The sequence below is a fragment of the Montipora foliosa genome, chromosome 7, assembly GCF_036669935.1.
Source record: "Montipora foliosa isolate CH-2021 chromosome 7, ASM3666993v2, whole genome shotgun sequence".
Lineage (NCBI taxonomy): Eukaryota > Metazoa > Cnidaria > Anthozoa > Scleractinia > Acroporidae > Montipora > Montipora foliosa.
In genome coordinates, this window is record NC_090875.1 from 15,908,404 (window position 1) to 15,925,903 (window position 17,500).

Below are 17,500 nucleotides of genomic sequence, written 5' to 3' on the forward strand. Positions count from 1 at the left end.
AGGACAAAGGCAAAGGAAAGTGGAAAATATGTAAATATTTTTCACACTCATTCCAACGTCATTCTATTGTTTGTGTTCTCACTGCCTCACTATGAAGTTGAATAGTTGATATTTTGGAAAATGGCCTGTTGCCACTCGCAGCTGATGTAGGGGAATCTTTTTTTGCACTTTTTGCCTAGTTAGCATTGGCCAAGCGTTTTCTTCAGTCTCTCATATCAGCCAGAAAATCATTACTGAATATTGAAAGTGCATAATGAGCTATCCCGGAAACTTTGATTTGCCCGATAATCTCGAAATAATGCCACTTTGAAAATTTGAAATTTCACAAAGAATGTATGGGCTCATTAGTATAGGGCGCCGATTGTAAATTAATTATTTACCGTAAATTAGCACTTTTGCCACCCGAGATTTTATGACTCTTTAATCGATGGCTACTAATTAACTCGCCCGTTATCAAAGCTAAACTGAAAGACTTACAATTGGAGATTTAACAAAGTTTAGCACGTTCTTTTACCTTTTGATGTCAATTTGTGAATAGCATGATGCCTTTTGTTAGCAAAGTCGTATGTTAATGAGACAAATTGTTCTGTTCAGCAAAGATTCACCTCGACAAATGCTCTTATTCTGATTCAGTGCATAGCAAGCAATTTATTGACCTGTAATATCCAGAAGGGCTTAAAAAAGACCAGAAAACGACGACTTTCAACAGTTATTGATTTAATTCAGCCCTGCCCTCTCACAAATCATCAATGAGAAAAAAAAAAAAAAAAAGAATTCCATTTTTAAGTAGATCAATCGACTGCATGTCTAATGGCAATGGAATATCCAAAAGAAGGGCAAAGGGTTTGGAGCATGTTTACATGAAAGTTTCCAAGAACAGCTTAACCTTGATTGCACTTGATTGCACTGTGAAATGTTTCGTGTACCTTTTTCCTTCACAATGTCGCCAAAACATTGCGAGACAAGTTGTACGAAACATTTCACAGTGTAACAGCGCCGTGACGATGAAATATTTCCGTGTCCCAAGGCAAGAAAATATTTCAATGACCAGAAGAAAACAGCTTTTGATCACCTGCGTAAGTGCCAGGAAGTAGGCACTGAAAAAATACTTGACGCCTTCAATTTTGACTCAGCAATAACACATTTCTCCACAAATAGTATTTGAGACACTATGTAGCCAGTCATATGGCAAAGGAGTAAGCAAAGGGTGCATATATAGAGAATATTTTTGAGGAAGAAACATGTGATCGAACCCACCTTCTTATATTCAAACGTGTAACAAAAGATAACTGAGGGGACGTCTGCACATAAGCTCACGTAAGGTTAAAGACAAACATTTCAGTCGTTGTTCTGAGGCTCTTGTTGTTTGTAAAGAAGTTTGCAACAGAAAGGGAGAGGATCCGTTTCCGGAAATCCTTCGTATGTTTGAAGGTCTACAGTTTTCAAGGTACGAATAGATCAGGGTACATGTTAACAAGGTATAACTCAATCGTACAATGTCTTGCAAGACGAGGAAAATTTCGAGTCAGCTATCACAAAGAGTAAGCAATAGCATAACTTAATTAAAAGGGCAATCGATGTTCAATGCGGAACAAAGCAAAAGTTTCGCTAATTTACAAAAAAAAAAAGAAAAAAGGAAGAAGATTGAAACATCAAGCGATATCCAACCGTCATTTAGTAGACTTTTTATGCTCTTTCAATGCTGGTTGTAATTTGACCGTAGCCGCCTTGAAGGCTTTCATCAAATACGAACTTTCCGCCTTTATACACTTCTATGAATCAACATCGATATGAACATGAACACAGACAGCGAAACGCAGATGCATTGCTGTTAACTAGTACCCTGAAAAAAAGAGCTAAAAGCTAACATTTGGTTTCCGCGTGTCGTTGTCTGTTGTCAATTTTCGTTGCTTAATACCATTGAACGGCAATTAATTATGTAAAACGGGTCGTTGGTTGTGATACTTATTATCTTTCTTTGACCGACACAAGAAAGTGTTACCTGTTTCATTTGAGTTTATTTTCCTGTATGTTTCGATTTGGATACGAATGCTGTGGTGTTTCTTCCGTTTGAAGCAGAGAAATGAGCAAATGAATTTTACAATTTCAACAAGGCAAATACGTTAGGTTAATCTTTGTATTGCTGAAGGAGTATTCTCCTAAACCCAATTAACATGGACACGAATTCATTATCACTGGTAAAAATGCCGTTTAATATTTTTGCATATTTCTTAATACAGCTGATATTCTTGTTTCATTTGAACGACTATAATATTTGCGGAATGCAAACCAAAGCTATGGGACAATGTTAGAATCTGACCTCGTGATCTCGCAGGAACTGCTATTGATGGCTTGCCCATTGAATGCGAAGCTCATTAGGTTGATTAACACTTTGGCTAACTGCTGATTTCGCAATTACTTATTTGCATAAGAATAACAGCTACTGTATTCCGACAACTGTTCTTCGGAAAACGTTTCGACGATAAATTTCCGCGTCAATCCCTTTACTCGCCCTTTATTTAATTTTGGTTTTGAATATAAATTTTGGCTTCAATTGCCTGACGGGTTTGCAAGCGATATAAGCTGAGCTGACTAATGTTTTTTCTCGTGATGCAAACAAGCAACATACACAGCTGCATTAACTTCCTGTTAATTAATGAATGCATTCTGTCCTTCAAAAGGTCCAAATGATGGAGAGTCCAGTGCGTTTGCGTATCTTAAGTTATTCATGTGAGTAGGCTTGCATTCCTTTAACGAAAACTACAATCCTGGTCAAAAGTTGTTTGAAAGGTTGCGCGCATCACTTCACTTCACACCTAATTCGATTATTCTAACTATTGGCTAAACTATTTGGGAAAGAGCATGCTCTTGTTACGCCCCCCCCCCCCCCCCCCTCCTTCCTCTCCACATTCAATGTTGGTTTGTTTGGTGCAAAATCCAACATTGATAAGGTTGGGAGGGGGGCTATCTCAAGAGTGACGCTACCTTCCCAAGCCTTTACAAGTACAGAGGACACTGGTAACGACACGTTTAGTGTTTTCAAAGATAAAAAGTCCAAAAAATACTTTTGCGGAAACCCCTCCCTCCCCCCAGCCCAAATCAATATTGTACCACTTTTGTAAATGGTCGTAGGCAACAGGAAGTAAAACAACACTGTATTCCGACAACTGTTCTTCGGAAAACGTTTCGACGATAAATATCCGCGTCAATCCCTTTATTTCAAAAGTGACGCAATCTTCCCAACACTTTTATCCAGGATTGTAGCTCATGCTCAAACGAAGCTTGGCCCAAACCATTAGTTAATCGAAATTTACCACCTTTCAGTGTAGGCAGCCGAGTCAGCCTGCCAAAAGACTGATTGGCCGAAACGTAAAACATCATAATACTCTTTGTTTGTCCACTCAAATTTTGATTAAGCATTGTTTTGTTTTCTCTTGGGACCATTGGAAAGTCCCAAGAGAAATTGGAAACAATGCTTATTTAAAATTTGGGTGGACAAACAAAGAGTATTATGGTATTTCCCGTTATCAGGCAATTGCGCTAGAGGAGAACGCATTCCAATCGTGCCACTTTCACAGGATGTCCCTGGGGTATCAATCAGACTTGTTTCCATGTCTCAGAATGCCCTTGGACGATGGGGGCGTGGGTCAAGCTTACCGATGCCCTTGGAAGATGGGCACCTGGGTCGAGTATAATGAAAACACACAGAATCACAGTTACAGTTCAAGAAGAAATCGCGTTTCTGAGCTAAGCAGCACTGATCTAACAATATTTAGGTTTAAGTACCACTTTGAAAACGGTTAGCTTTCAGTTGTTTTGCTAGGTACCGCTATGAGAATTCTCAAAAAAAAAAAAATCGAATTCTCAGGGTCTTGCCAGTCAAGTGGATATCGGAAACTGTATTGAGAAGTTCGGCTCACAGATTCGACTATTCTGAAACTTCTCTGCATGTTTAAAGAGTTTGTTTCTTTGCATTTGAAGTAGGTTATATGTCGTTTAAGTTGAATTAAAATGCCATTTTAGCAACGTGATAACAGTCAAAATACCGTATTGTGTGATACCTTTATTACTGAATAAACACAAGAAAAGGGTACGAAACGATTGTCCCCATAGTTTCAAATGCCTCGTTTGAAATGCCTCGTCGATGATAAAAGAGGAATGGAACGAACCTCACTAATCCTTGATTAACTACGCAAGTTAAATTACAAAACTCTGTTTTTTTTTTTTTTTGTTTTTTTCTTCCCGCTAGTCAGTATCTTTCACTCGTAATAATCAGTAAGAGAGCCGGTTACTTTTGGCGCAGGATTCGTGATGGGAGGTTAGCCGGTGGGTTGGCTGCGAACAAAAGTATCTTCATAGGTCTTCTCTTCAGCGCTATGCTTGCTTTCACTTTGATGAACATAAAACACAGCATGGCAGCGATACCTCGTTTCAGACCATATTTGTTAACCCGGAAGTAGATCAAAGTTCTACAGTCCTAAAAAAAATATAGTTTTAGGGCTCCTTACGATGAACTTTGTTTAAACCCTAAATTGTCGCGCTTAGCAGGTATTGGAGGGCTGCCTCGTAGGGTGCGGCTGAAAGCCTATATATTTATAGCTTGACGTTGTTTCTGAAGCTACAAAATGTTTTTGTAACTCGGTTTGAGGGGCGTGCTATTGTCAAAATCAAATGTACTATAATAATTCATAATAATAATAATCATGATGATGATGTTGTCATTCTAGAACTTGCACAGTGTTGGATTGACCAGGAGCGATTATTGACGAGATAAGTATATTTTTTTTTTGTTTTTTTTTCCTGACATTGTGAAATTTTCGTTTTCTATGAGCATGCCTACTTTACTGATATAGGGTTTCAGAACCGACCGAATGCACGCGACCGAAATATCACGGCACTGGTAGGAACTTCGATTAGTCATAACTCATAAATTTATGAAGTAATTACCGTTGCCAGATTCCGTGGTTCAGGGACGTTTAATTTGCTCTTGAAAGAAGCTATTTCTTCCAAGACAGATCTTGCCTCACTACACACTTGAAAGATTACTCTTTCAAGATCGCCAGATACAATGCCCGAGCTGGCATCATGATAGAGGTGGCAAGACTCTTGAAAGATTATGCACTTTCAAGTCCTACTCAGTTTTGTCCAATATTTGCTCTTAAAAGATTGCATGAGACGCTTTTAAGACATACTATGACACATGTCCGGATGTAGGGATGGAACGCCCGAGCTGGCACCATGATAGAGGTGACAAGACTCTTGAAAGATTATGCATTTTCTGTTCTTAAAAGATTGCAAGAGACGCTTTTAAGAAAACAACAACAAAAAAAATATATATATACAAAACAAAACAAACAACAACAAAAAAAAACAAAAACAGGCAGACATACCACTTTCTTGATTACTACTCGCGGATGCGTTTTTGTCGTGGTAAATTTTTTGTTCACGACAAGGCAAAACGACATCATTCGCATACTTTTGCAGCCACAGACAAGAAAGTTTTTCTTTTGTTATCTCCCTGTAAGATTGTGATAGGGTGAAACGCTAAGCTAAATCACCGATTGCACATGTAGTCCTTCAGCGCATGGGCTTCAGCGCAAGTTTCTTTCTCTGTGAGACATTACTATCTTCACTGCTTATTGTCCACTATACCATTTTTGTTGTTAGCGGTTGGGCCAACGGAAAAAAGAATAAACGTATCGTTAACCGAGGACGAAGATAAAGATCTTAACTGCACGACATCAAAAGAGGCACCTTCGCCGAAGTGGTCCCGTGAAGACGGTGAAGCTGTGCAAACGCAGTCGCGAGTTTTGAAAGATGAAAAAACCAAGCTTCGCATTACCTCAGCTTCCGTTGGAGACGCTGGTATATTCTTTTGTGAAAGTGACCATGACAATATAAAGTACATTTTCAATGTTACCGTCAAAGGTGAGAGATTCTTCGGTTTCTATTTATAAGTTTCCCTACGAAGCCACTCGTGAGAAAAAAAAAAAAGAGTTAGCGTAGGAGCGTTGGCCGGGATTTGTAAGTCACACATAACTTATATTGGAAAATATCCTTAAAGGGAAGGTTCACCTGAACAAAGAAAAGCCGCCGCAATTAATACCTGATATAATGTTTACAAATCACAGTTATTCAAGATGGCCATGGCGGCGCCCTGCCTGGCAAATAAGCGTTGCCAAATTTCATTTTTTTTTTTCCTGAAACAAACATAGCAACATTTTTTTTTTTTTTGGAAAAAAAAAATGATATTAGTTCATTGCGAACATTAGTTTTTCGAAAGCGAGTCATTCGTCGCTTTTTCTCATCAATAGATGCTCGCTCGACTTTAAGACTTGGTCGAGGGGAAGTGAATTTATCCGAGTGGCCATCCCCGGAGTTTGAGAGTGACTGATGCAGGAAAAATGTGATTTTGTCTGAGAGATAGAAGGCAGTAAAGTACGGCTTTTTATTGAGAACTTTAAATTTTGCCTGGCTGAAGCTCGGCCGCCTGTAGTTCGCCCTGTTTCCTCGTGTCTTTCCCTTCAAGTGGCACGAGAAGAGCTGGCGGCGGTGTCTTGTTTGTATAAGGGAGCAAGTCAGATCGCCAATCAAAGGGGAATTATCGAATTAGATCAAGTTCAATTCAGCCCATCACCGCTTTTTGGGCCGCAGAAAAGCCGGCTCTTTTTACCTATTCCTCCCCTATTTGAGGTCTGGGAAACTGTTATGCCTCTCAGGCTAGCTGTTACTTCATACCCTTCAGACTTGTGCCAAGTCAGACTTGACAGATTCTCCCGTACCCCCATGATTTTATGCTGTACTCTAGGTGGAACTTCGTATCCAACGGCATCAATTTCATTTTGGATTTAGCTGTAAACTTTGACAAAAAATTCAGTTATGCCTCGGTTTATCTGCAGATAAATCCAGCTGCAGATAAACCTAGCGAACGAAATGAAGCCGCATGCATGGATAAACCCGAGGAGTACCTTGAAGCTGGATGGAGTAGTACATCTTTACTTTTTTTTTGTATTTTTACCAAGAGAGAAGGCTGAATGGAAGACCAACCTAAGGTCTTTTAATTTATTATCCCTTCGAAACTCCATATCCGCCCTGATCGATAACGTAAACTTCAACTCGACCGCATCTTATTTCGTTTTTCCCTTCACTTGACAGTACTTGTTAAAGTGGAAATGGTTATAAAAGTCCTTAATTACCAATACACACCACAGCTGCAGAACAAGTCATCAAAAATTTTCAAAGAAACAGCGGAAAACTTCACGGCGGAGGTAAGCACAGTGTTTCAACTGGCGGCAGGAAAGCATAATTTGAAAATTACCATCATGTTGATGCGCGAAACTCTAGCAATCTACATTTTCAAGCAGCTCCTTCAAAACAAAACTATTTTTAAATGCAACTTTCAATTACCATAGGTCTATTCTCGCATTGAGAAAATTGCCAGCGGCAATAGGCCACTTTCCAAATGTCAATATTGGACTTGATAACGGGGCAGAGAGGACAAAGACAATAGAAACACGTTGGAACGAATGTGAAAGATATTAGCATATCATTCACTTTCCTTTGTCTTTGTCCTCCAAATTTCTCTTTCAATCTGAATTTTAATTTATCGTAAATGGCCTATTAGTAGCGCAGACTTGCTTTATAGTTTTAATATCAAGATTTTGCAACTCAGTATATAATCATAAAACCCTTTTTGTGATTTACCGACTTGTTAAGTTTTAGTATGGGGTAAGTTGTGGGTATAGTTATCCTTGGATTTGTCAGTGGGTGACACTATGATTATTTTTGCAAAGAGGGACCTGTCAATTTTAGGGTGGAAGCTTATTCCCTTTCTTTCCAATATCGAGATCCCTTCCTTCTTTTCCGTCGTTTAAAACTATTGTAGGGCAACTTTTTTTAAAGTGTGCCAGCGAGGCCCTAAATAGAGAATGTTAGGATCAGCAACGAGTGTATGTACGAGAACAAGTACAGTACTCGTTCTCGAAGTTGAGCTCTACGTATTTAGGTAAGCGTATAATACGAGTTTCAGTCAGCCGAAAATACTGTATTATGGGATGAAGTTCACATTTGTACGGCAGTTTTGAATGAGACGCTGGGTGTCCACGTTTGCCATTGGAAATCATTTATAGTAAACGGCGAAAAGCAAAAGACACTGGTCATATTGGCATACATGGAGGGGTGGTCGCACGGTCGTACGGACCAAATTGGTTACCATATTTTTTACCAGTGATGCTCCGCGCGCGCGCCAAAAGAGCTCTGCTATGAACTGTCACTCCAGGAAGAATGGGTTAATAGGGACATAGTGTTGGTGTGGGTGTAGAGATTGCATTGACATTCCTAAACCCCCACCCACTCCCCTTCCCATGCCTTTCTCTAGTATCTTAAAAAGGAACTAGTACATTTAGAGAAACGCGGCATATCGATCATAGTACCAGGCGCCAACTATAACACTGGGTTGGATGTTTTGGGGATCTTACCTCTGGGCGAACACCATGATCAGCTTTGTAACACACTTTTTAACAGCACCCTTTCGGACCCGAATCATAAGATTAGAAACTTGTTGCCTCCAACTCGCAGCGGCAACAGTTACAACTTAAGGAAACAATGCAGTTTTTATGTGCCCAATTTGAAAACTAATCGGGCAAGGAACTCCTTCATATACGCCATGGCTGCGATGGTCTAATTATTGACAAATCTGTGAGAACTTTTAAATCTTCGTAAATTTTAATATTTTTAAAGTATTTTTAAATATCATTTAAATTTCAGTCTTATTATCCATTGATTATTACTATATTATTGTATGTTATTGTTATAGTGTTTTAATAAACCATCTATCTATCTCCCCTCCCACCATTGATGAGAAAAATTGTCTGGCGTGGCCCTTAATGAAGGCTAAGGGTTAAGTATTGTAATTTAGAAGTCAATCATTCGAATAATAGGGACCTTTAGATCGGAGAACAAGCACGACTACGAGTGTGAGTTTTCCTCACTGAGCATGTGTATACGGTTTGGAGGCCAACATTCTTCGCGAGAAAACTCGCAGTCGTAGTCGTCCTCCGATCCAAAGGTCCCTAATATCAACGACTGCTATTGATTTTACATTACAGATGGATATAGTGTACAAGAATACTCCAGGCTATGTGCGAACGGAGGTGCTGAATTTTACGTAAGTCCAATATTTTTTGTTTTATGCAACTCATTCTTCTTTGACCATTCTTCAGACACTTTTTTTCTCCTGCTCATCTTCCAGCTTTTGTTATTGGCTTATCAAAAGTTCATGCTCTCACGTATCTGGAAACTTTTATGCAATTGTTTCTTGTGACAACTGCTGAAGCAATAAGTCAATAAGAGAAAATTGCGTAAATTGTGCGAGGATCACCTTTCCATTTCGTTTAAGGTAATTCCCTTGAAAATGACGTACAATCCAGATTTCTGTCAAACTTGGCACAATTGATATTCAAACACAGGGCATTGAAAAAGTGCAGTAAAAAGACGGTGTGACCGTGCTTATTTCGCGCTGCATGTCCTTCATTTTAACAGTTTTTCTTTTAGCGAATTACGAAAGAAGCGTTCGAAACTTGATCAACCGGAAAAATTGTAGTTATATAGCAAAAGCTACTAGCTATTGCTGAAAACTTGAGGGTACTTGTTTATCCGGGTCAAACTTTTTCAGGAAAGTGATTTTAAATTGCTCGATCTTGTAAGCAAATTGGACCGCTACATGATCACCTCACACTCGGTGTCTGGATCCAAATGCAGTTTTCACGTCATTTATATATAAATACTACCACGTCTACTGTCCAGCTTTTTTCTTCTTAAAATATGTTTTCCGTGTACCTATTGCGAGTACATAACACCATTAAAAAGACGGGTCATCTTGCTTGTTCAGGAGCAAATAGCCATTCCTTGACAGATTAAGCTCGGCGTCAGTGAAAATCCGCCATTTTATCAACGTGCGCGAGCTAATGGGCGCGCCAATGACGCAAGAAATTGTGCGCAGTAGGGTTTCACAATTCAAAACATAACCAGGGAATCACCTTTTACGTTGTTGGTGTCGTTGTTTTGGATACGTAAGCCAATTGTTTATATGCATTTTCTCTTCCAGGAAAGGAAGTGTAAAAGTGGATTTTCGGGTTATCATTATAATTGTGGCTACTGATCCCAAAAACGAATCAACTATAACAGATAAGAAGGCCGAAACTGGGCAGACGATTATTCGTAAAGCTAAAACTGGAGTTGTAGAGAGGCTCAAGGTTTCCCCAGACGTTGAAGTTAAGGGTGAGTCACCGATGATGGAGAATTTCACATTTCGTCAGGATGATCCTTATGTAACAGAAAACAGTTAGTGTTAAAGTGGTACTATGATCAAAAAAATCTATTCTTTTTTTCGTTTCGATTTCAAATCTATGTTAACTAAACACTAAGTGACCCAAGTTTTAAGCCTTAATTTCAGAGAGGCATTTGTTCATTTGACCTGGAATTGTCCTATTTAATGGTCCGCCCTTACTAACTTTAAAATCTTGAGAGAGCTGTATCGAAAAGAAAATGACGTCAAAAACTCACAAGTTTAAGAATGCAATGTGTTTGTACGCGACTGAATTAATATGCGGCACAGGAGTTTCGGGTTTTCAGATTCTTAAACTCGTGTTTGCATACATAATAAACTGTGTTTACACGCTAAAATTTTAAGCTTCAAGTCCCTTCCCTATCTTAAACCAGCCAATCAGAGTGCCCCATTAAGCCTGATAAATGCTTGCCATATAACAAATAAAGTTAGTATCTATATCTTTTCTTTGATTTAGCACCTCCTCCGGATCCACGGGACGTAGAAATATTTGACTTAGAGTCAGACGAACTAAGCGTTCGATGGATTCCGCCTGAAGACCTAAAATCCTTCAATGTTTATGAGTATAAGGTGCAGCACAGGCGATTTCAGATGAAGGACGTTTCGACGAATGACATACCAGCATCCGTGGGAAAAGATAAATACAGCTACAGGATTCAAAACCTGAAACCCGAAACAACGTACATGATTAGTGTTGCTGCTGTAAACAAGTATGGTCCCAATTTCAATGAAGAAACAGGTCACCGAACACCTAAGTCACGTAAGCTTACCACTCCTTTCAATTTTAATTAGAGCTGGTCTTCGTAGCACCACAATCATTCATTCAAGCAATATTGGTGGTGTTAACGTTACCTTATCGCGGAAATGTTGGGGGACAAAAACAAAATATTTCTCATTAGTATCACCCAACAAGTGGACTAATACAAATCCTGCATTTGGATTGGCTACACTACTAGAGAACTATTAGTAATAGTCCTCGAGTAGCGAAAAGCGTGACGCTTTCTTTCGTTTTATTCCCAAAAAAATATTTCTTCAACTTGCATTTGCTAACTTTATTATTACCTTTTCTGACCGACTAGTTGGGTGATACTAAAACAATTAGACCCTTCGCCCTCAAGGGTCACGGCTCAATAGCCCATTTGGCTTTGCCTCATGGGCTATTGACCCGTAGCCCTTGCGGGCTACGGGTCGAATTGTTAATTAGCTCCATTTGTTCGTCCATCAGCAATTGTACTTTACAATTGTACTTTGTGGAGGCAGCGTGGTTCAGTGGTTAGGGCGTTGGATTTGCGTTCGGTTTACGTGCAGTTTGCGTGTGGTTCACGTGAGGTTGCCTCGGGTTCAAGCGTAGTCCAGTGGTCAGGGCATTGGTTTTGCGTGCGATTGCCTCGGGTTCAAAGCCCGCAAGGGCTACGGGTCTAATTGTTAATTAGCTCCATTTGTTCGTCCACCAGCAATTGTTCTTTACAATTGTACTCTGTGGAGGCAGCGTGGTTCAGTGGTTAGGGCGTTGGATTTGCGTGCGGTTTGCGTGTGATTTGTGTGAGGTTGTCTCGGGTTCAAGGGTAGTCCAGTGGTTAGGGCACTGGTTTTGCGTGCGGTTGCTGCAAATAACTAACAGGCACGGGTTGCTCCAAGCATGGTTTGCGCTGACCAGTTTTGAATACTATGGAAACCTATAGGTTTTGATACCTCTTAACCATCGGTTAGCGCTAACCAGGCTTCGAGCAACTGGCCCCTGGTTGCCTGCTGCCAGTTGGAGTTCTTAATCATGTTTCTGTTAATTGTAAATTGTTTCATTCAGAATTAAAAGTGGAGTGCCTGATAGCTAATTGCACTTCCACTATAAAGAAAGCATTTACCTTTTTTTTTTACATAATTGTTATCTGTGTCTGGAGAATGATTGCAAACCATCTGTACACACGCAGACACATTGGCATGCTGTAAATCGGTGCAAGAGATCTAAGCTGTACTGTGTCTTCGTAAATTGCTCGTACAAACAACAACAACAACAACATTTATTCACACATGCAAACAGATAATTGTATCAATGTAAAATAACGAGTAGACAAATATAAGCGAGGGAAAATTCACACAGCCCGCAGTTAACAATGGGCGGCTTTAGCAACGTCGACGGCATCGGCAACGAGAACGTCGTCGTAAAATGTGAATTCGCGTTATAGTAGACTGTTTATAAACAATTATTTTAGTATTTAATTTTTGCCAACCACAGAACAAAATAATCTTTTGTTTCGACGGCCAATAGATCTCTGGTTGGCACATTAATGACAATAGGTGGCGTAACGGTGAGTATCGCTATTGTAATCGCTTCGCGACTGTTCCATGCTTTTTAACGTGACAAACCCTCAAGAACGAAACAAGTACGAAAAACGATCAATTTATGGGAGAAAAGGAAATTTTATCTTCAAGCGATGACGTTCAGTCACTTCACGTTGTTGTTTTGCTGACGACGGCAAAGAAAAAGACAAAAATGAAAAAGCACGTGCATAGCGTGCGAAGCTATTGTGTTGCTAACTAAGGTCCAGTTCAGACTAGGTTTGCGTTCCACGGCACCGTGGCCGGGCACTAAAACGGAAGTTGTTCAGGCAACACAGTTATAACAACGCAATGATTTCTTCCGTCGCCCACTTTGCACCGGCCGCCATTATCGCGACTGCATCGCAGGGAAGCATGGAAAAAAAGCGCGGGAACTGACGGAAGCGTGTTCAGACAAGTTCCCTTTCCAGAAAACGGGAACTTGGGAGGTAGTGCCCATGCCCGGTCACGGTGCTGAAATGTTTGCTAGGGCACCAACAAAAAGCTATGTTCAAACTGATGCCCAGGCACGGTCACCTAGTCTGAACGGAGCCGAAATATGCAAATTTCTGACGTTCTTGTTGCCGTCGCTGTTGTCGTTGCTAAAGTTCCCTAATAGCTAATTGGCGGGTGAAGTGAAAGAGGAAATATAATAATGGTAAGAATTATTACATTAATCTTGCAAATAAGTTATATGGATACACAGTGATTACAAAACTAGAATATACCTTCAAAAAACGAAAAGAAGAGCAAAATTACCCATAACACTAATTGTAAAGAATATGATTAAAAAAAGATAAAAAAAATCCATACATGCGTGCGAACAACAGACTTCAACGGGCAGGTTTCACAATGATAGATAATTTACAGTTGATTTTAACAAGGGCAACATGACACGTCATGACTTTCAAAGATTGTTATTTTCTTTCCTGTTTTTTATAATTTAGCTCCTCCCTTTTGGATCATCCTTCTTATAGTCCTTGGAGTCATATTTTTTATTGCTATAATTATTGGTGGCATAGTTTGCTTTCGTCGAAGAGCAGCAGAGAGACGTAAACGCCAAGCTGAACGAAGGGCATTAGAGGGCTTCGGAAACCCCAAGGAACTTGTGAGTTACCTTCAACTTTTACCATGACTTTCTTTGTTGGACCTTTCTTTCCATTTTATTTGTGTTGAAGAAAGTAGTTTACGAGTTATTGAAAACATGATGCGTGTTTGCTTCTCGTTTCTTCAAGTAATCAAGGAGGTCATCTCATATAGGTAACGAGCCGTGCCTTAATATTTGCAGAATGTTAATAGACTTTCGAAGTTGATAAAGGCAACTGAATTAACATGTACTGGCTTTGGTTTGCCATGTATTGTCTTATCTTAGCCCTCTCCTCTGACAAGTAGTAATGTAGTGGAGGTCCGTCTGGCAGGAATAACTAACCGAACGTACTGCAGCCTGCGAGCAGGCTCTCTCTGTACCTCCAACCTCAGTCCCTCGGAGAACCTGCTCGCAGGCTAAACGTACTCGGCAATATTGGCCCGAGGTCGTGGCAATATGTCCCGAGCGTAGCGAGTTCGTGCAAAAACGACCGAGAGCCAATATTCGCCAGTACGGTCCCGAGAAAGTGAGGTTAGTAAGTTGTTTATTATATGGTATCGTTTCTTTGAGCTATCGGATACTTCTCTGCTTGCTAAAATTGTACTGTTGCGATGTAAAACATAAGTATAATAGCTTTTTAAAAACTTTGTTTCGTTCAGCTTAAAAAAATACAGTAACGCACCGTTTCCATAGTAATGGTCCGCAATGTAAAATCCGGACCGAAAACCAGCCAATCAGAGTGATATTATCTCCATTTCAACCTCTTGGGGAAGGGATAAAGCTAGGATCTGAACAGGTTAAGGCATTTGCATCGAAAAAACAAATGCCAATTGAAAATGGGGTTGTAATCATGCTAAAAATGAAGATTAGGTGTTGACAGAGTTTCCAGGCATCGCTTTTCCTTTACATAGTGTAGAGATAAAATGAACGATCAAATATCACTTATGCAAATGCAAAAAAAGCACTGTCTCGAATTCCTGTTGTTGCACTTCTTCCTGCTATTATTGATCAGTTGTTGTTGTTGTTGTTTTATTTAGGATTCCGTACTTCGATATGAAGAAAAGAATGTAACGGGCTTGACGTTCTCGTTCGTTAACGATTCCTACAAACCATCTGAGGTTAACTGGACAGAAATCCCATATGAGAATATCAACTTAATGGACGAACTTGGTTCTGGAGCTTTTGGAGTTGTGTACAGGGGAGAAATTATTCGAGAAAAACATGACGCCACACCATGCGCGGTAAAAGCAGTGAAAGGTGAGCAAACAGATACGCCGATTAGACTCCCCTTCCCCCCCCCCCCCCCCCCCCCTTCCTTCCCCCCAACCTTCACCCTTCGTAATTAGCCACCATCAAAAATACCACAATACTCTTTTTCTGTCCCTCCAAGATTTTGCATAAGAACTGTTTTTATTTTCTCTTGGGACTTACAATGGTTCCAAGAGAATCTGGAAACAGTACATATGCAAACTTTTGGAGGGAAAAACAAAGACTATTATGGTATTTTTTTATATTGGCTAATAGTGAAAGTGCACTTAATAATAATAATAATAATAATAATAATAATAATAATAATAATAATAATAATAATAATAATAATAATAATAATAATAATAATTACAGTTATATAGCGCAGACCTCTATATGAATATATTCAGCTGCGCTACACAATATTTTAAAATGAAATTATGTCAAACTGTCCTAAAAACTAAAAACATAAGAAACTATTAAAAACTACAACCATATACCTATCTAAAAGCTAAATTAAAAATGAGACATGAATAGAAAAACCTATTTAAAAGCTAAATGAAAAAAATGAGTTTTAACAGCAGTCTTAAAAGTGTCCAATGTCTTTATGTTGTGAATTGTTGAAGGTAATGCATTCCAAAGATAAGGTGCAGCTGACTGGAATGCACGATCGCCAAGGGTTGGACGGGTCTTAATGCTAGGTAACTCAAGTAATAAAGAGTCGTTTGACCTAAGGGAGTATCTGGATTGCTTTTTGATGCAAATTAAATCAATCAGGTAATTAGGAGCTAGACCATATAAACACTTAAATGTCAAAAGCAAAATCTTAAACTTTATGCGGTAACTAATCGGGAGCCAATGAAGGTTAAAAAGCAATGGTGTAACATGACAGAATCTTGGTGCTCCTATGACCAGCCGAGCTGCGGCATTCTGTATACGTTGGGAGTTTCATGATATGTGAATTCGGGAGGCCATATAATAGGCTATTACAATAATCTACTCTACTGGTTATAAAAGCATGAACTAATGATTCGGTAGTTGGACGACTTAAATATTTCCTAATTCTACGTATGTTATAAAGATAATGAAAAGCAGATGAGCAAGTTCTGTTAATATGACTAAGCATACTCATTTTCGAGTCAAACCAGGTTCCTAAGTTTCGAACTTCACATGATGGAGCAATTTGGGAATCGCCAACCAATAACATACTGATGTTGCTGACTTTCTGAAGTTGTTGTCGCGTTCCAATTAGAAGACATTCTGTCTTATCTGAATTCAGTTTTAACTTATCCGTGTGCATCCACTGACTGATATCAGCAATGCATGATTCCATGGCAGTTAAGGCAGCAGTTTCCTTCCTCCTTGGCAGATGATTCTGACTTAAAACCTTTTAAGTTAAACAATACAGTTGCATGGTCGGATAGAAAGGAGCCTAAAATTGGTGTGTCTTGAATGATACTGTCCATTTTCCTGGTTATGACTAAATCCAGTATATGTCCTTTAACATGAGTTGCAAAGTGGACATGTTGAGCTAGTCGAAAAGAATCAATTAGGTCCACAAATGATTCTGCATCGGGTTTATCCTCAACATCAACATGGATGTTAAAGTCACCACATAACAATATGGGCTCCGTGCTTAAAACAAATGATTCAAGGTACTGGGAGAATTTGGAAACAAAGGAAGAAATTGTTACAGGATGCTTTGTAGAGTAAGGAGGTCTATAGACGACAGCAAGCCGTAAGCGAAAAGATCCATCAATTAAAATCCATTCCGAGAGTTCAAAAGAGCACCACGTAGGAGCAACAACCTGCTTGACAATTATATTTGAACGAGTGATCAAAGCTGTACCTCCAACATTACGGCCGGATCTATGTACATCATACAACTTGTAACCATCGGAAGTACATTCAGTTTTCACCGCGGCATCTTTATCCGAAAACCACGTCTCACTAATTGCCAAGATGTCCAATTTATTGTCTCAAACCACTGGACCAAGCTGCCTCCCTAAATAAAACTAGAATAAAACGTTTTGTTCCAGATATTTCCATATCATTTAAGGTAATTCTTTAGGATTGCATTGCGCATCCCTACTGCACACGATTTTCGCGTCATTAGCGCGCGCACATGAGCACGTTCGCGTACAAAACGCAAGAGATTTCCCTCAAACTAAGCCCGATAGCGAAATAAATGTTCCTTTCTCTCATTTTTTTTTTTTATTTATTTTTTTTTTGAAAACAGTGCCGTACTGGGTGTATTTTGGCCAAGGCGAGGACTGTTCCAAAAAGTGCACTATTCCTACAACCAGGCAATCAAAAACGGCGTACATGAAGAAATACTGCTTATTTGAATAAAAGAAGCTTTATTTTCAAAATAAAATTTCGTACCTTTTTAGTAACCAAGACTTAATTCTCTATGAATTTTTCACGCGCAATCAGTAAAAATATCCCATTTTAAGAGCCTGCTGACACGTAAACAAATACGGTGACCCCCATTTTCTTATTGC

The 17,500-nt window shown here is 39.4% G+C and overlaps 1 protein-coding gene across 2 annotated transcripts in view; it reads left to right on the forward strand.

Annotated features, from left to right (window-relative positions):
• The first annotated feature begins 1,289 nt into the window (after positions 1–1,289).
• LOC138010834 (angiopoietin-1 receptor-like) overlaps positions 1,290–17,500 on the forward strand; it is a 26,033-nt gene continuing 9,822 nt past the window's right edge. Inside the window, exons 1-9 of one of the 2 annotated variants that reach the window (XM_068857828.1) lie at positions 1,338–1,447; positions 2,682–2,730; positions 4,728–5,928; positions 7,156–7,268; positions 9,108–9,166; positions 10,106–10,278; positions 10,803–11,105; positions 13,609–13,769; positions 14,786–15,005. In XM_068857828.1, coding sequence (XP_068713929.1) covers positions 7,173–7,268; positions 9,108–9,166; positions 10,106–10,278; positions 10,803–11,105; positions 13,609–13,769; positions 14,786–15,005 — 1,012 coding nt within the window. In that variant the 5' untranslated portion in view covers positions 1,338–1,447; positions 2,682–2,730; positions 4,728–5,928; positions 7,156–7,172. Of the gene's footprint in view, positions 1,448–2,681; positions 2,731–4,727; positions 5,929–7,155; positions 7,269–9,107; positions 9,167–10,105; positions 10,279–10,802; positions 11,106–13,608; positions 13,770–14,785; positions 15,006–17,500 lie in introns of both variants that reach the window. The other variant, XM_068857827.1, reaches the window with a different exon arrangement.